Source organism: Mobula birostris, chromosome 3 (assembly GCF_030028105.1).
Source record: "Mobula birostris isolate sMobBir1 chromosome 3, sMobBir1.hap1, whole genome shotgun sequence".
In the NCBI taxonomy this organism is placed as follows: domain Eukaryota; kingdom Metazoa; phylum Chordata; class Chondrichthyes; order Myliobatiformes; family Myliobatidae; genus Mobula; species Mobula birostris.
In genome coordinates this window covers 10972321-10992754 of record NC_092372.1, presented here as the reverse complement: position 1 = coordinate 10992754, position 20434 = coordinate 10972321, and the positions used below count along the sequence as shown (strand labels likewise).

Here is a 20434-nt window from a genome sequence, read left to right as displayed (position 1 = left end):
GGCTCATGGCTTCTTCCTTCTGCAGTTAATAATCAGCTCTGTGGATTTGCTGACGTTGAGTAAGAGGTCGTGCTGTGGCCACATCCTGACGAAGGGCTTCGGCCCAAAACGTCCACTGTTTATTCTTGTCTTGAGATGTTGCCTGACCTGTTGAATTCCTCAAGCAGTCTGTGTCCTTAAGATAAAAAATTCATCCAAGCAGGGTTTATTACTTTTAAAGAATAGAATTTGGTGTGAAATGGAAATATGGTTAAGGTGGTCTCTCCTAGTTATATTTCTATTTCCGTAGATGGTGCTGATATGGTGTGTGGCCTCAATGGAAATCATCACATATTCCCATTTAGAACCACTGCAGCTGAAATTCACGGTTACAGCATGGGTATTCAGTAAGCAACATCCTCACTACCTACTTAATTTTTTTATTTGTAATTTATCAATTTTTTTATGTAATGCAATGTATTGCTGCCACAAGACAAGAATTTCACGACATCTGCCAGTGATATTAAACCTGATTCTGATAGGGGACTTTCACATCACAACACATTAGCACAGTTTGATCCATTAAGCATTATATTTATTTGGTTAAACTCCACACTATAGATATTATACAATAAAATATCTGCCCCAGGTTGCTTCTCAATTACATTGATCACTCTGCACTTCTTTTTTCTTCTTGGCACTGATATTATCAACCAACTCCTTCAGATGATTCAGGTGGTTGAGTGCCCTGATGAGAGAAAACATTTCAGCTGTCATTATATCCTTCATCCACACACAATTGCTCTTAAAACAAAAGATTTGTATTTAAATTGTTACAGACCTAGCTGGATCTAGACCAGCTAGGGTCTAGTAGAGGTAATTAAAATATCCTTAGCCACAGGTGAGGTGCCAGAGGATAGGAGGATAGCTAACATCGCTTGTTCTGTTGTTTAAGTAAAGCTCTAAGAAAAAGCCATGGAATTATAGGCTGGTAACTTTCACGCAACTGATGTTAGGCTCACCAGCCTATGATTTCCTACAGCGGAACAACATTAGCTATCCTCCAATCCTCTGGCACCTCTCCTGTCACTGAGGATGATTTAAAAATCTCTGCTATAGCCCTGCAATTTCTGCACGTCTCCCGCACAGTCCGAGGAAATACCTTGTCAGCTCCTTGGGATTCATCCACCCTAATTTGCCTCATGATAGCAAACGCCTCCTCCTCTGTAAGCTGTATAGGGTCCATGACCCAGCTGCTGTTTTGCCTCACTTCTATAGACTCTGTATCCACCTCCCAGGTAAACACAGATGCAAACAGTCAATTTAAGATCTCCCCCATCTCTTTTGGTCCCTTGCATGGATTACCATTCTGAACTTCCACAGGACCAATTTTGTCCCTTGCAATCTTTTCACTCTTAACATATCTGTAGAATCCCTTAGGACTCTCCTTCACTTTTCTGCTTGGACAACCTCATGCCTTCTTTAGCCTTCCTGATCTCTTTCATTAAGCATTTCTCTTGCATTTCTTATACTCAAGGACCTCTTTTCTTCCTACCCGCCAGCACTAGTCTTGCACTTCAGAATATCACTCTCAAACCGACTGTAAAATTCTTTGGCATGACCTTTACCTCCAGTCTTCCAATTAACCCAAGTCACTGAACTTTAAATAAACGGTACTCTGACATATTGTTCCAGAAGTACTTGCTGCCCTGAGAGCACTTTAATTTATTAAGCTGGAATTAAAGTGCTCTACAAATTCTTGTACAAAGTCTCCAATAAAAGATAATACTCTCAGTATAAAATGGCTTTATAGTAATTACTCAACAGATGAGGTAGCCTGATCTCTGATAATTTACAGCAATTAACTGAATTCAAGGGAATAAGCTATATTTAATAGATATTCCAAAGACATACACTCAGTGGCCACTTCATTAGCTACGTCCTGTACCTAATAAAGTGGACATGGAGCGTATGCTCATGTCTTCTGCTGCTGTAGCCCATCCACTTCAAAGTTCAACGTGTTGTGCATACAGAGATGCTCTTCTGCACAACACTGCTATAACACATAGTAATTAGGGCTTGTCTCCTTCCTGTCACATTGAACCAGTCTGACTATTCTTCTCTGACTCCTTTCATTAATAAGGTGCTTTCGCCCACAGAACCACCACTCACAGGATGGTTTTTTTTGATTCTTGAGCCATTCTCTGTAAACTCTAGAGACTGTTGTGCGTGAAAATCCCAGGAGATCAGCAGTTTCTGAGATACTCAAACCACTCTGTCTGGTACCAATAATCATCCCACAGTGAAAGTCACTTAGTTCACATTTTTTTTCCCTATTCTGATTGATCGGAACAAAAACTGAACCTCTTGACCATGCCTGCATGCTTTGATACATTGAGTTACTTATTCGTTTAGCAACACAGCATGGAGTAGAACCCTTCTGGCTCTTGGAGCCACATCACCCAGCAACCGCACAAACCCTGATTAACCCTATCCTAATCACGGAAAGATTTACAATGACCAATTAACCTATCCAGTATGCCTTTGGACCATGGGAGGAAACTGGACAGAGATTCCTTACAGGAACAGGGCTGGAATTGATCTCGGAACATCAGATCGCCTCAAGCTGTAAAGGTGTCATGCTAACCGCTACGTTACCATGGTGCCCGTCAGCTGTTGCCACATGATCAGATATTTGCATGACCCAGCAAATGTACAGGTTTACCTCATAAAGCAGCCACCGGGTGCAATTTCAAGGTGAGAACAAAAGAGTTTTAATGTGGACTTTAAGGATTTTCATTTAAAGCAGCTCAATGAGTGGCTGATATCTGGAAATTGCTGCCAGAGAAGATGGTGGAATCAGATACTATCACTAGATTTAAGAAAGATTTAGGCAAGTACTTCAATTGGCGAGGCAGGTGCTACACCTTGCCCAAGGGTGACCTGCAGGCTAGCGGAGAGAAGGAGAGACTTACACCTCCTTCGGTAGAGACGTACCCCCACCCTGTCACTCATTATCCCTCTCAATATTTCAAACACTTCTGGGTGGGGGCAAGGGGGTGGTCAGAGCTTTGCTGCTGCTTGTGCATGGGAGAGGGCAATAGTGGGGGCTTTGGGGTGTTAACATTTTGACTGTCACTCATTCTTTGGGGCACTCTTCCCTTTCATGGATGTCTGCGAAGAAACAGAATTTCAGGATGTATATTGCATACATTTCTCTGATATTAAATGTAAGTATTTAACTAAGTTACCCTTCAGTGTCCTGCACTCCAATGAATAAAGTCCCAACCTGTTGGACCTTTCTCAATAATGCAGCCCCTGAACTCCTGGCAACATCCTCGTAAGTCTTCCCGCTTAAGGATGACACTCTAATAACAGGATAACCAAAACTGTACACAATACTCCAGGTGCAGCCTCACCAACACCTTGTACAACTGCAACAGGTACATCTCAAAGATGTGTGCTTTGCCCACTCTCCTCTCACCCTCTCTACACCCATGACTGTGTGGCTAAGCACAGCTCAAACACCATCTGTAAATTCACTGATGACACAACTATTATTGGCAGATTTTGAAATGGTGACAAGGAGTGCGAGAGATCAGCAGGTTAAGTGGTGTCGTAACTACAACCTTGCATTCAACGTAAGACCAAGGAATTGATTGTGGACTTCAGGAAAAGGAAGTTGGGAGAACGCACACACCAATCCTCACTGAGGGGTCAATAGAGGAAAGGATGAACAGCTTCAAGTTTCTAGCTCTCAACATTCCTGAATATTGATACTGGGCCAAACATGTTGATACAATTACCAAGGCGGCACACCAGCAGCTGAATTCCATTAGGAATTTGAAAAGATTTGGTATGTCACCAAAGACACTAGCAAATTTCTACAGATGTACAGTGGAGAGCGTTCTGATTGGTTGTCTGATATGGAGGGACCACTTTGCAGCACTGGAAAGAGCTACAGAAAGTTGTAAACACTGCTTGCTCCATCATGGGCACGAGCCTCCCCACCTTCGAGGGCATCTTCAATAGGTGATGCCTCAAGGCGGCAGCGTCCATAATTAAGGACCCTCACCATCAGGGATATAAGACCATAAGCTATCAGAGCAGAATTAGGCCATTTGGCCCATCGAGTCTGTTCTGCCATTTCATCATGGCTGATCCATTTCCCTCTCAGCCCCAATCTCCTGCCCTCTCCCCGTATCCATTCATGCCCTGACTAATCAAGAATCTATCAACATCTGCCCTAAATATACGCAATGTTGGGGAGGTTTTAAACTAATATGAGAGGCGGATGGGAACCCACACAGAAAAAAAGAGGAAAGTGATGCAGAGACCAAAGCTAGAGTTAGTGAAGAAAAGAGTTAGAGTGCATAAAAGTAAAAAGCAAAAATCGCATAGGTCACTAGAATCCAAAAGGACAATGAGTATAAGGGCACTTTATCTAAATGCCTGTAGTATTAGAAACACGGTTAGTGAACTTGGGGCATAGATCAGTACCAAGGCATATGATTTAGTGACCATTACAGAAACCTGGTTGCAAGGTGGAGATGACTGGGAATTAAATATCCAAGAGTATCAGGTAATACGGAAATATAGGCAGGAAGGCAGAGGAAGTGGAGTGGTGCTCTTGATTAGGGATGAGATCAGGACGATTGTGAGAGACGATATAAGATCTACGGAGCAGAATGTTGAGTCCATCTGAGTAGAGATTAAGAATAGTAAAGGTAAAAAAAAAATCACTGGTGGGTGTTGTCTATAGGCCACCTAATAAAAATATTGCAGTGGCAGAGACGATTAACCAAAAAATATTTGAGGCTTGTAAGAACGGAATGGCAGTTGTCATGGGGGATTTTAACTTCCACATAGATTGCGTGAATCAGGTTGGTCAAGGAAGTCTTGAGGAGGATTTCATAGAATGCATCCATGGTGGCTTTCTTCAGCAGCATGTTAGTGAACCTACAAGGGAAAATACTATCTTAGGTCTAGACCCGTGCAATAAGACAGGTAAGATTAACGATCTTGTAGTCAGGGATCCTCTTGGAAAGAGTGATCATAGTATGATCGAATTTTGCATACAGATGAAGGATGAAATAGTTAGATCTAAAACTAGTGTATTATGCTTGAACAAGGGAGACTACAACAGGATGAGGGAGGAGTTGGCTAATGTGGATTGGGAGCACAGGCTATTTGGTAGGACAGATGAGGAACAGTGGAATATTTTCAAAGAGATTTCTCACAGTGCTCAACAAAAGTATATTCCAGTCAAAAGTAAGGACAGTAAGTGTGGGAAGAGTCAGCCTTGGATAACTAAGGAAATAAAAGATAGTATTAAATTAAAACCTTGTGTGTACAAAGTCGCAAGGAGTAGTGGGAGACTGGAGGATTGGGAAAACTTTAAAAAGCAACAAAGAACAATTAAACAAGAAATAAGGAAAGGGAAGATAGAGTATGAAAGTAAATTAGCACAAAATATAAAAACAGGTAGCAAAAGTTTTTATAAATATATAAAGCAGAAGAGGGTGGCTAAAGTCAACGTAGGTCCCTTGGAAGATGAGAAGGGGAAATTGATATTGGGTGATAAGGAAATGGCTGAGGCACTGAACAACTACTTTGTGTCGGGTCTTCACGGTGGAGGACATGTCTAATATGCCAAAGAATAATGTTATGGACGAAATGGGAGGTGAGGACCTCAATAAAATCACTGTCACTAAAGAGAAAGTGATGAGAAAACTAGAGGGCCTGAAGGTAGATAAGTCCCCTGGTCCTGATGGGATGCATCCCAGGGTGCTGAAGGAATTGGCGGAGGTTATCGTGGACTCGTTGGTAATCATTTACCAAAACTCTCTAGACTCTGGGCAGGTCCCAGCGGATTGGAAGTCAGCAAATGTCACGCCACTTTTTAAAAAAGGATGTAGGGAAAAGATGGGCAACTACAGGCCAGTTAGCTTAACATCTGTAGTCGGGAAAATGCTTGAAGCTGTCATTAAGGAAGAATTAGCGAAACATTTAGAAAGGAGTGGTTCCATTAGGCAGATGCAGCAGCGATTCGGAAAGGGCAGGTCCTGTTTGACAAACTTACTGCAGTTCTTTGAGGACGTAATGAGTGCAGTGGATAGAGGGGAACAGGCGGATGTTGTATACTTGGATTTCCAGAAGGCGTTCGATAAGGTGCCGCACAAGAGGCTTATAAATAAGATACGGATGCATGGAGTTGGAGGAAGTGTATTGGAATGGATAGTGGATTGGTTAACCACTAGAAGGCACAGAGTTGGTATAAATGGGTGTTTCTCCAGTTGGCAGTGAGTGGGGTGCCACAGCTGGGCCCGCAGCTGTTTACCATTTACATTGATGATTTGGAAGAGGGGACTGAGTGTAGCATAGCAAAATTTGCTGATGACACTAAACTGAGTGGAAAAGCAAATTGTACAGAGGATGTGGAGAGTCCGTAGAGAGATAAGTGATTAGGCTAAGGTCTGGCAGATGGAATACAATGTTGGTAAATGTGAGATCATCCACTTTGGAAGGAATAATAGAAGAGCAGATTATTATTTAAATGGTGAAAGATTGCAGCATGCTGTTGTGCAGAGGGACTTGGGAGTGCTTGTTCATGAATTGCAAAAAGTTGGCTTGCAGGTACAACAGGTTATTAAGAAGGCAAACGGAATGTTGGCCTTCATTGCTAGAGGGATTGAATTCAAGAGCAGGGAGGTCATGCTGCAACTATACAGGGTACTGGTGAGGCCGCACCTGGAGTACTGTGTGCAGTTCTGGTCTCCATATCTGAGGAAGGATATACTGGCTTTGGAGGCAGTGCAGAGGAGGTTCACCAGGTTGATTCCAGGGATGAAGGGGTTAACCTATGAGGAGAGATTGAGTCGCCTAGGACTGTACTCTCTGGAATTCAATAGAATGAGAGGGGATCTTATAGAAACATACAAAATTTTGAAAGGGATAGATAAGATAGAAGTAGGAAAGTTGTTTCTATTGGTAGGTGAGACTAGAACTAGGGGACATTGCCTCAAGACTCAGGGGAGAAGATTTAGGACGGAGATGAGGAGAAACTGTTTGTCCCAGAGTGGTGAATCTGTGGAATTCTCTGCCCAGGGAAGCAGTCGAAGCTTCTTCACATTTAAGATACAGTTAGATAGATTTTTACATAGTAGGGGAATTAAGGGTTATGGGGAAGAGGCAGGTAGATGGAGCTGAGTTTACAGACAGATCAGCCATGATCTTATTGAATGGCCGGGCAGGCTCGATGGGCTGGGTGGCCAACTCCTGCTCCTATTTCTTATGTTCTAATGACTCAGCCTCCACAGCCACCTGTGACAACAAATTCCACAGATTCACCACTCTCTGGCAAAAGAAATTCTTTCTCCTCTCCGTTCTAAATAGACGTCCCTCCATTCTGAGGCAGTGTCCTCTGACCTTAGACTCCTCCACCGTAGGAAGCATCCTCTCCACATCCACTGGCAGCAGTAATGAGAAGATATCCATATGAACTCTTCTCATTAATACCACCAGACAGCAAGTATAGGAAAAGGAAGACACACACTCAATGAGTTAGGAACATCATCTTCCCCTCCACCATCAGATCTATGAACACTACCTCACTATTCCTCCTTTCCACCATTTATTTTTTGCAATTTATAGTAATTTGTGATGCCTGCATCGGACTGCTGTCAAAAACAACAAATATCATGCTGTAAATCCGTGGCAATAAACCTGATTCTGAATATATGGGACCAGAGCATATTGGAGAGTTAGACCACGAGGTATGTATTTGCACAATTTGTCTTCTTTTGCACATTGGTTGTTTGTCAGTCTTCTGTGCAGTTTTTCATTAAATTCTATTGTATTTCTTTGTTCTATTGTGAAAGCCTGGAAGGAAATGAACCTCAGGGTGGTAGACGGTGATATAAACTGTATGCAGTTTGATAATAAACTTTCTTTCAACTTCAACAATGTTATGAATGAACAACCTGTATGTAGGTTGCTACTCACTGGTTTGGACAACTGGATGTAACAATCTCCAACAGTCCAACAGTTTGTCTTTAGGTCAAGGTACACTTAATATTTAAAGATAAATAAATATTAGCTTTATTTATCATAAGTACATTGGAACAACGAAACGTACAGTGAAATGCATTATTGGCACCAATGGCATACAGTACAAGGATGTGAGGGCAGCCCACAAGTATCGCCATGCTTCCAGCATCAACACAGCCTGCTCACAACTTACTAACCCTTACTAAACTGTATGTCATTGGAATGTAGGAGGAAACCTGAGCACCCAGAGGAAACAGTCACGGGGAGAATCTACAAACTCCTTACAGACAGCAGCCGAAATTGAATCAGGATCGCAAGCGCTATAAAGCGTTGCGCTAACTGCTCACTACGTTACCTTTGCAATGACTTGCTGCCAGGAGCCTCTTCAAAATCCAGGTCTTCAGTCTGAGATGTAATGTTTTCAGGTATCTGTTTAAAAAAAAAAGCACTATTTTAACAATTATGGTATTGCTTTGCACTGCTGTAACTATATGTTATAATTATGTGGTTCTGTCAGTGTTAGTCTTTGGTTTGTCCTGTTTTCTGTGATGTCACTCCGGAGAAACATTGTATCATTTCTTAATACATGTATGCATTTCTAAATGACAATAAAAGAGGACTGAGTGCTAATCTAAAAAGTGCATCAAAACAATAATTATACTTAATATATTAAAAAAATCTCAGCACTAGTTTGTAGCACATTGGCAGAACTCGGCATGTCAGGCAGCATCTATAGAAGGAAACCTATATCCAAACAATAATGAGTCAAAATCAAAGCAAATTTATTATGTCACCATATACTACCCTATATGAGGGATGTAGATAGGGTAAATGCAAGCAGGCTTTTTCCACTGAGGTTGGGTGGGACTATAACCAGAGGTCATGGATAAAGGGTGAAAAGTGAGAAGTTTAAGGGGAACACGAGGGTAAACTTCTTCACTCAGAGAGTAACAAGAGTGTGGAATGAGCTGCCAGTGCAAGTGGTGGATTAGAGCTCAATTTCAACATTTAAGAGAAGTTTGGATAGGTGCCTGGATGGTAGGGGTATGGAGGGCTATGGTCCCTGTGCAGGTTGATGGGAGTAGGCTGTTTAAATAGTTTGCCATGGACTAGATGGGCCAAAGGGCATGTTTCTATGCTGTACTTTCTTATGGCTCTACCCTGAGATTCATTTTCTTGCAGGCATTTACAGGAAAATAAAGCCGTACTGATAGAGTAGAGGGATAGGTAACTATGGGTATAGACTAAGAATAATGATTAGCTAATGATTAATACTGTCGCTGGGCAAGTCAGAAAGAAACCCTACCCATCAACAGGTGACGTACTAGACGTTGTTCTCTAAAAATGCTAGAACATCTCAAGGTATAACTAAATATGGGAAGGATAGCGTAGGGGACAAAACGTTCGAGAGAAAGGGGAAGGTGTCAATATAAGGAAATGATGGTGCATCCAGGCTAGCTTTGGCAGAAAATAATTATAACCAACCAATGATGATTTTACATCTAATAGTATATTAGCATATGATCGAAACTATTAACATGTGATCCAAACTATCCTAAAACTGTCTTAACTCACATAATTGTAAGATTTCCTGCCTACTTGATGATCACTGTTATAAATTGTGAAGAATTGTGATATTGGGGAGGGTAGTGTCCAGACTAGCTCTTTGAGAGATCAATCTGTAACTTCCCCCATAGCATGCTATGAATAAAGAGTAAAGTTTGATAAAGTATTGCTTGTTTTATCGAGTTCGTGGTATTTGCGCTCTTGCATCGGGTCGATCCACCATGACAGTTGAGTTGAGGAAAAAATTTTTCACCCAGAGAGTTGTGGATCTGTGGAATGCTCTGCCTCAGAAGGCAGTGGAGGCCAATTCTCTGGATGCTTTCAAGAAAGAGTTAGATAGAGCTCTTAATGATAGCAGAGTCAAGCGATATGGGGAGAAGGCAGGAACAGGGTACTGATTGTGGATGATCAGCCATGATCACAGTGAATGGCGGTGCTGGCTCGAAGGGCCAAATGGCCTACTCCTGCACCTATTGTCTATTGACAGTACAACAGGATTTATGAAACTATAAACAAAAACTGGCAACCAATGTGCAAAAAAAGTATTATTTGTTTTTATTGGATATACCCATTTGGAATAGGTCCATTGGGTCCTTCGAGCCACGCTGCCCTGCAACCCCTGATTTAACCCTACCCCAATTGCGGGACAATTGATAATGGCCAATTAACCTCCTAACTGGTACATCCTTGGACTGTGGGAGAAACCAGAGAACCCGGGGAAAGCACATGCATTCCACGAGGAGGACGTAGAAACCCCTTCCTGAAGACGCTGGGAATGAATTCTGAACTCTGACACTGAAAGTGTGTTACATTAACTGCTACGCTACCATGTGTCCCAATATTGTGCAAATTAAAATATATATATATTAAAATATATATTTTTCCCCCTGTTGGAGGGGGAGAACCAGCAGCCGGAGCAGTTGAGACAGCTTACAGGGAACTTTGGAGGCCGACACCGGGGACCTTCTGGGCTCCAGGGTTCAGGTTCCAGTGGTAGCCTGGTAGGGTCTTGGGCTGGACCCCTCAAGCTTATGCTACAGCTGTCCACAAAAACCTCCGGGTGAGAGTGACAGGAACAAAAAGGAGTCATGCCGGCTTGGACGTCGTCCAGATTAACGAGGTCCACGCCAATGGTTGGGGAACTGGGACCATCTGGTGAGTAATTGGCTACCAAAACAAACCATAAATGGACGAGACTGAACAACGTGGAATGCTACTTTAAAAGACATACAATCACGATGCACGACAGCAACATCACCGCAGAACCAATCCAATCAGGAAATATGAGTTCAAACCCCACCCCCAACTCACAGATGCCACGAAGGTAACAGCATCACCTTGTACTCGGGATGTGCACACTCAAACATCACCTCGGGGCACATCGACGCTGGCTGCTACAATCAGAGAGAAGATCATAGCTAAACTGGTGACTGTCAATCAATGAACTGGGCTCCCAGACTTAGTGAAGAAATTCCATCAGAAAGAATGCTTGAAGCAGCCAATGAAACACAACTCACAATTGCCACCTCCAACATAACTGAGGCCAATAACCTGATGTATGCATCGGCGGCAGCAGTTCTAGAAATGCTGGACTACAAAATGAAATACAGTGGAGAGTACTGTTATAACTTCTCCTGGAGACTATAATTGGAAGCCAAGATGAAAACCACAAGGGCGGAGGTCAGCAGACTAACTTAGCTGCAGAAAGGTGGGAAGGCCAAAGACTCATCTTGGCTACAAAAGGAAGTACAGAGCCCTGGAAACTGCCAAGCAACAGTTAACAGCTCTGGCTACCAGACTAAAGAGGTGCACTAAGGACGCAGAGGCCAAGTGAATAAATGCACTCTTCTCCAAAGAAGCAGGAAGTATTCACACAGTTCCAGGAGAACAACATGCCAGTACTTCGACCAACCAAAACACTAACTGAGGAGTAAAAATAATAATAAAGGCATCCGTTAGACTTGTGAGACCATGGATCTGCGCCTGGAAAGTCTTCACTCTCCAAGGCGCAGGCCTGGGTAAGGTTGTATGGAAGACCGGCAGTTGCCCATGCTGCAAGTCCCCCTTCTCTATGACACCAATGTTGTCCAAGGGAAGGGCATTAGGACCCATACAGCTTGGTCGCAGAGCAATGTGTGATTAAGTGCCTTGCTCAAGGACACAACACATGTTGCCTCGGCTGGGGCTCGAACTCACAACCTTCAGGTCGCTAGTCTAATGCCTTAACCACTTGGCCACGTGCCCACACAACTGAGGAGTACTGGAGGAGTATATAGGAGAAAGAAGTGTCATATAACACCAGTGCCCAATTCCTGAAAGACCTACAAGCAAACTTCTGCAATCTTCCAGAGGAAGAACCAGTCACCATCACAGCAGTAGATGTCCAGCAATGGGTAGCAAGTATGAAGAACTGGACATCACCAGGGCCTGACATGATCCACGTCTATAGGCTGAAGAAACTAACATTACATACATGGCTGGCAGCTGAAATGAACTAGCTGCCTGAAGCAGGCTCCCACCCCGACTGGCTAACTTAAGGAAGGACAGTACTCACAGTGAAGGGTCCTCACAAAGGAGCAACACCATCAAACTACCGGCCTATAACCTGCCGCTCAACAACATGGCAGCTCCAATCAGGCATCATAGCCACCAGGCTGAAGGAACATGTGTGTAAATTCCAGAGTCCTGCTCAGAGGGAGATTGGTAATGGAACCAGGGGCTCCAAGCACCAACTACTGGCAGACAACGCAGTCATACAAGACTCCAAGACCAGGCAAACCAACCTAAGCACAGCCTGGATCGACTATCAGAAAGCATATGACTCAATGCCCCACACATGGATCTTGAAATGCCTGTCTCTGTACAAGGTCAACAAGACACAAGAACTCAATGGGCCATTGGAATGCAGTGCTGAAAGCTAACTCGAAGGTAACAGCACAAGTGGCCATCAGATGTGAAATATACCAGGGTGAAGCACCATCCCAATCACTGTGCTGAACCCCCTCAGCCAGATCATCTCCAATAGTGGATATGGGTACAGGTTCAAGAGTGGAGTCACCATCAGCCACCTCCTGTACATGGATGACATCAAGCTGTCTGCCAGCAATGAAAGAGACATTGACTCACTAATTCACCTGAGAAGGGTGTACAGCAGAGATATTGGGAGACATTGGGATGTCATCTGGACTGGAAAAGTGTAGCCGGATGGAAATGAAAAGGAGAAAACTCATCAAGATTGAAGGAGTTGAGTTACCTGAAGGCCACATACTAGATGTACAGGGCAACTACAAACACCTGGGGATCCTGCACACACATGGAAACCATGATGAGGACAAAAGGGAGGATGCAACATCCAAGAGTGAGACTTGTCCTAAAAAGCCAGCTAAATGGGAAGGACAAGATCAGAGCCATCAACACATCCACCCTACCAGTCACAATAGTGTGCAGGCCAAGGAACGGACTGGAAGCTGCTGACACCAAGACCTAGGAACTGCTAACAATACATGGAGGATTCCATCCAAAGTCCAATGCCGAGTAGCTGTACACCCGCTGGAATGAAGGAGGATGGGGACTTGGAAGAGTCAAAGCCACAGTCCTGGAAGAAATGCGAAACATCCATGAGTGTGTCAGGAAGATGGCCCCTAAGGACAACCTGCCAGGAGAATACCTCAGACAGCAAGCAGGGGATATGGCAGTCAGTGAAGCAGAGCCAGAGGACCAGAGGCCATGGCAGGACAAACCACTGCACAGGATGTACCATCGCCAGATATCAGAGGTAGATGACATTGTGAAGTCCCACCAAAGGCTGGAAATGGCAGGGCTGAGGGGCTGCTCAAGACCAGGCGCTGAGCACAAGAGCAATGGAAGTAGGGGTCTACCACACCAGACAAGACCCAAGACGCAGACTGTGCAAGGAATCCGCTGAAACCATTCAGCAGGGTGCAGGATACAGGGAGGGACAGCATACACTGAACGGCAGAACCAAGCTGCAGGAACTGTGCACAGGAACATCTGTGCTGAGTATGGATTGGACACTCCCAAGTCCAAATGGGAAACACCCGAGAAGGCAGTGGAGAATGACAGAGCTGAGATTCCGTGGGACTTCCAGATACTGACTGATCAGCAGGTACTGGCCAACCAACCAGGCACAGTAATACTGGACAAGGAACAGAAGAAAGCAAAAGTAATAGATGTGGTAATGACAGTAACATCAGGAAGAGAGAATATGAGAAGCTGGAGAAACACCAGGGCTTGAAAGAGCAGAAAGAAACGATGTGGGAGGTTAAAGCCAGAGTAATCCCGGTGGTGAGAGAAGCACTTGGGGCTGTGACGCCTGAACTGGGAGAATGGTTCCAACAAATCCTGGGAACAACATCTGAGCTCTCGGTCTAAAGGAGCGCACTACTAGGAACAGCAAGGAATCAGTGCCGAGCCCTCAAGCTGCCAGGCCTCATACACCACCCAGGCCCATCGGTGGTGTAGTGGCATCAGCACCAGGTTTCGAGTTCAATGGTCCTGAGTTCACATCCAGCCGGATCCCAAATTGGGCAGCAGAAGAAAGGCCTGGCAATCTATCTTGCCACGAAACCGTATGGACATCTACACTATCCATAGGGTCACCACCAGTTGATGATACTCAACAAGATATCTAATTTTTATGTTATATAAAGGTGCCTTGCAGGGAAGGTTTTGGGAGTAAAACCCCGAGAAAGATTCCAGAGCTGGAGTCAGTCCTACATTGAGCTAGATGCTGACTGGCAATGCTTGAGACACCACTGGTGCCGAACTGTATCGGTCTCTGCAGTTCCTTTGGATTCATCAGCTGCATGGAGAGGGAGAGCCTGCTACATGAGAAACAACTTGCTCCTTGTAGCGTACTGCCCCAGCTTGTGTATCACAGATAGCTGGGATACAAGGGAGGGCCTCAATACATTAAAAAAACAACTCAAGACACCAGTTTGCCCTTAGGAGGACACTCCGTCATTATAAAGCTCAGACACCCATCTCAAAAAGGCAGTAGAACAGAAATGCTGGAAGAAATCAGACAGTCAAGGCAGCAACCGTGGAAAGAGAAAGCAGTCAATGTCTCAGGTCGTGTGTCCTCTACTAGAACTGGGGGAAGAGCAGAGTGCTTATAGTTTTCCGAGCTGGTCAATTACACCCATATGACTAATTAACCGACCAACCCCACACATCTTTGGAATGTGGGAGGAAACTGGGGCGCCCAGAGGAAACTTACAGGGAAAGCGCACAAACTCCTTACAGAGAGTGGCGGGAATTGAATCCAGGAGATGGCGCTACAATAGCATCACACTAACCACTACGCTACCGGGCCTCCCTATTCCTTAGTGATTTTTTTTTACCAAAATGCTGCAGGATAAATTTTACTAAACGCTGAACAGTTTAAAGTTGTGTGTCATGCTTTTTGCAATCTGATTTAAATTAATGTGTTGTTTCCTTGCAAATGGATTCTGCAGATGTTGGAAATCTTGAACAACACACATGATGTGTTGGAGGGACTCAGTAAGATAGGCTTTCTGACATGCTGACTTCCTCCAGCACTGAGTGCCTGTGTGCCTCTGTGTTTTTTTTTCCCCTTGGAACTACTGTCTATAATAAATTCAGGCATTGAACTCTGCAGCAACAATACAAACTTAAAAGAAAACATTCCAATTATGGTCTTTTGGAATTTTGTTTCCCTTTAAGTTATCTTGAAGACTTTTCTACAGAGCTATTTTGGTTGTGTTGGATTTTGATGTTTTTAATTCGAGGCTCTTTCGGAAGTCAGGAACAAGGCAAAAAACTTGTTGCTTTATGATCGTTCTGTTAAGCATTAATAGTCATTTTATTAAGCATCAATAGAACAAAGAAAATTGAAAACAGTCAGTAACAGGAGCAGAGGCAACTGAGTGAAGGGAGAGGAAAGCAAAAATAAAATGGTGGAGCCTCTTATTTCTATGGATAAGGAAATGGGTGGCAGGGTGGAGATACATCTCTACCAGAGGAGATGTAAGGCGCTCCGTCCCTCCGCGAGCCTGCAGGACACCCTTGGGCAAGGTGGAGCACCTGCTTAGACCACAGTCAGGGTCATATGAAACCATGGGAGCAGGTGGTGGACGGTCGCATGAGCAGCTGGTGCTCACAAGTCCTGGTTATGCAACTGCTGACTCCAGGCAGACAGTCTCCAAAGATTATAGATAATGGCTGGATCACTTGTCTTGTAAAAGCACTGTCCAGAAAGAGCTATGGCAAACCACTTCTGTGGAAAAATTTGCCAAGAACAATCGCAGTCATGGAAAGACCATGATCATCCACATCATACGACACAGCACATTGTTAATAAAAAAAAGCACAGTGTAACAATGATATAAACATACTGTTTAAAATACATAGTCTTTTTATATACATTTATATATACACTGTATGAAATTAAGTACTACATATATATATATCATGCTGTAATTTATAGGTTTTTGTATTGCACTGTACTGCTGCAGCAAAAGAACAAATTTCACAACATACACTATGCCAGTGATATTAAACCCGATTCTGATTCTGAATATATTATCACTGACTGTCGTGAAATTTGTTATTTTGCGGCATCGGTACACCGCACTACATAATAATAAGAAACTATTTATGGTAAGAAATATATACATTATAAAGTATTAATTAAGTAGTGCAAAAAAAGCAAAAATAAGGAAAAAATATTTTGATTTTCAGTAAATTAATAATAATTTGACAGTTTAAGTAACTCATTTGTAATATTCCATTACAACATGGTTGCTAAAAAGGTTTTCAGTTTACTGGTCTGACCTCCTCACGCTCTTCTGCATGTTCACTCTCCAGACTCTGCTGCACTGTTTGCAAACTGAACAACATGTGCTTGAGCGCTTCAACTGGCCCATGGTGCTTTCTTCCAGAAACCTCCAGCGAGCCAGGATGATTCCTCTGAAAGTCAAGAAGAACAAGATGTCACTTTGATTAAGTTTCACAAATGAAGTCAGCAGAGGTGGTGGATGAGGGTCCAAGTGCAAGATTTAAGAGGAGTTTGGATAGGTACATGGATGGGGCAGGTACAGAAGGCTATGGTTCAGATGTAGGTCAATGGGACTAGATAGATTATCAGATTGGCATAGTCTAGGTTGGGCTGAAGGGCCTGTTTCTGCACTCTGTGACTCTATGAAGAAGCTAAACTATCTGAATGATATTTCAAAGAATAAATTAGTAATACAGTGGATTGCAGTTAACTGGGGCAGATGCTTATTTGGAACAACTCTTAAAGATCAAAAACTGATTGAGAAAATAGCTAGGATCCCCTTTTAAAAACGCAAACATGAGGAAATCTGCAGATGCTGGAATTTCAAGCAACACACATAAAAGTTGCTGGGGAATGCAGCAGGCCAGGCAGCATCTATAGGAAGAGGTACAGTTGACGTTTCAGGCTGAGACCCTTCATCAGGACTAACGAAAGGTCTCGGCCCGAAACGTCGACTGTACCTCTTCCTATAGATGCTGCTTGGCCTGCAATGTGTTGCTTAGGATTCCCTTTGTTTATTTGGGACATTATGCCACTTAATTGAGGCAGGAGACTGTTCCTGACCAGTTTCTAACTAACGTTGGTCGCATACACTTATGTGGCCATTAGACACTACACCGTGCTTAGTGTCAGCCACGTGCTCTTGTGTTCAAAAAACAGTGAGGTTTGACACCGATAATTGGCGAGACACAAGCAGTAAGACAATTCAGGACTGTTTTGCTCACTGCAGTTTCAATCTTCCTGGCTTGAAGATGCCAGAAATGGCCAGGAGTGAAAATGAAATATCACTACTTCAACAAGACGTGAAAATGAAATATCACTACTTCAACAAGACCCATGAAGAATTTGAAGGTAACAACAATTATTTGAACATTACAATGAAAATGAAGATTTGGGGGATACAGTTGCCAATAGCATTGTATGAGGCAGTCCATTACCTACACCAGGTGTCTGTGATGCTTTTGTTCATTTACAGTCAATCAAAAGAACAAACCAGTGTACACTGCACAAATTTTTCTGGCGATAACTATTAGGAACTAATCCACAGATTTATATTACTGTAGTAGCATTGGCAACGTTTTAATTTGTTTAATTGGGCCAAAATGCTACTTATATTTGAAGAAAATAAGATCATAATACCATAAGATAGAGGAGTAGAATTAGGCCATTTGGCCTATCAAGTCTGCTCCATTTCATCATGGCCAATTCAAATTTTCCTCAGCCCCAATCTCCTGCCTTTTCCCCGTATCGCTTAATACCCTGACCAATCAAAAATGTATCAACATCTGCCTTAAATATACATAATGACTTGGCCTCCACAGCTGCCTGTGTCAAAGAATTCTACAGATTCACCACTCTCTGACGAAAGAAACTCCTCATCTCTGTTCTAAATGGACGCCCCTCTATTCCCCTGGTCCCAGACTCTCCCACCATAGGAAACTTCCTCTCCACGTCCACTCTATCCAGGACTTTCACCATTTGATAGGTTTCAAGAAGGTCACTCTCATTCTTCTGAATTCTCGTGAATACAGACCCAGAGTCATCAAACGCTCTTCAAATGACAAGCCATTCAATGCTGGAATCTTTTTCGTGAACCCTCTCCAGTTTCGGCACATCCTTTCTAAGAAAACAGGCTCAAAACTGCTCTCCCTTCTTGAAGTATGGAATACATTTGCAATTTTCCAGTCTTCCGGAACCATTCCAGCGTCTAGTGAATCTTGAAAGATCATTACTAATGCCTCCACAATCTCTTCAGTCATCTCTTTCAGAACCCTGGGGTGTACATCTGGTCCACGAAATTTAACTACCTTCACACCTTTCAGTATCCAAAAGAATTTTCTTTCTAGACACAGTAACTTTGCACATTTCATGCCCCCGACATCTGCAACTTCCATCATACTGCTGGTGTCTTCTACAGTGAAGACTGATGCAAAATAATTATTCAGTTCATCAGCCATTCCCTTTTCCCCTACCTGTCCAGCATTGTTTTCCAGCATTCCGATATCCACTCTCACCTCTCTTTTACACTTTATGTATCTGAAGAAACTTTTGGTATCCTCTTTAATATTATTGGTTAGCTTACTTTTGTATTCCATCTTTACCTTCTTAATGACTTTGTAGTTGGCTTCTGTTGGTTTTTAAAAGCTTCCGAAATCCTCTACCTTCCCACTAATTATTATACTACTATATACGCCCTTTGGCTTTTATGTTGGTTTGACTTCTCTAGTTAGCCATGGTTCTGTCGTCTTTCCCTTAGAATATTTCTTCCACCTTGGGATGTACATATCCTGAGCCTTCCAAAATTCTAGCTGTTGCTGCTCTGCTATCATCCTGCCAGTGTTCTTTTCCAATCAATTCTGACCAACTCTTCTCTCATGCCTCTGTAATTCCCTTTACTCCGCTGTAATACTGATACATCTGAGGTTCCCTTGCTCTTTTGAAATTTCAGGGTGAATTCGATCATACTATGATCACTTGCCCCTAAGGATTCTTTAACTTACAGGAAAGATGTCAATAAAATTGAGAGAGTACAAAGGAGGTTTACTAAAATGTTGCCTGGGTTTCATCTTTTTCATCTCCTAAGTTACAAAGAAAGGTTGAACAAGTTAGGTCTTTATTCTTTGGAGTGTAGAAGGTTGAGGGGGGATTTGATAGAGGTATTTAAAATTATGAGGGGGATTGATAGAGTTGATGTGGATAGGCTTTTTCCATTGAGAGTGGGGAAGATTCAAACAAGAGGACATGGGTTGAGAGTTAGAGGACAAAAGTTTAGGGGTAACATGAGGGGGATCTTCTTTACTCAGAGGGTGGTAGCTGTGTGGAACGAGCTTCCAACAGAAGTGGTTGAGGCAGGTTCGATGTTGTCGTTTAAAGTTAAATTGGATAGCTATATGGACAGGAAAGGAATGGAGGGTTATGGGCTGAGTGCAGGACGGTGGGACTAGGTGAGAGTAAGAGTTCGGCACGGACTAGAAGGGCCGAGATGGCCTGTTTCCGTGCTGTAAATTTCCGTGTGGACATGGTGGAGGATTACGAATACATGTGGATACGAATTGACAATAAACTGGACTGATCAAAGAACACTGAGGCTGTCTGCAAGAAGGGTCAGAGCCATCTCTATTTCCTGAGGAGACTGAGGTCCTTTAACATCTGCCGGATGATGCTGGGGATGTTCTATGAGTCTGTGGTGGCCAGTGCTATCATGTTTGCTGTTGTGTGCTGGGGCAGCAGGCTGAGGGTAGCAGACACCAACAGCATCAGCAAACTCATTCATAAGGCCAGTGATGTTGTGGGGATGGAACTGGACTCTCTGACGGTGGTGTCTGAAAAGAGGATGGTGTCCAAGTTGCATGCCATCTTGGACAATGTCTCCCATCCACTATATAATGTACTGGTTGGGCACAGGAGTACATTCAGCCAGAGACTCATTCCACCGAGATGCAACACATAGAAACATAGAAAATAGGTGCAGGAGTAGGCCATTCGGCCCTTCGAGCCTGCACCACCATTCAGTATGATCATGGCTGATCATCCAACTCAGAACCCTGTACCAGTCTTCCCTCCATACCCCCTGATCCCTTTAGCCACAAGGGCCATATCTAACTCCCTCTTAAATATAGCCAATGAACTGGCCTCAACTGTTTCCTGTGGCAGAGAATTCCACAGATTTACCACTCTCTGTGTGAAGAAGTTTTTCCTAATCTCGGTCCTAAAAGGCTTCCCCTTTATCCTCAAACTGTGACTCCTCATTCTGGACTTCCCCAACATCGGGAACAATCTTCCTGCATCTAGCCTGTCCAA

The 20434-nt window shown here is 43.4% G+C and overlaps 1 protein-coding gene across 2 annotated transcripts in view; it reads right to left on the bottom strand.

The window, feature by feature from the left end:
• c3h18orf54 (chromosome 3 C18orf54 homolog) overlaps positions 1–20434 on the bottom strand; it is a 61477-nt gene that overhangs the window by 6417 nt on the left and 34626 nt on the right. Inside the window, exons 6-8 of one of the 2 annotated variants that reach the window (XM_072252209.1) lie at positions 16411–16545; positions 8384–8457; positions 503–727 (exon numbers count right to left, since the gene is read on the bottom strand). In XM_072252209.1, the coding sequence (XP_072108310.1) occupies positions 637–727; positions 8384–8457; positions 16411–16545 (300 nt within the window). In that variant the 3' untranslated portion in view covers positions 503–636. Of the gene's footprint in view, positions 1–502; positions 728–8383; positions 8458–16410; positions 16546–20434 lie in introns of those variants that run through there. The other variant, XM_072252210.1, reaches the window with a different exon arrangement.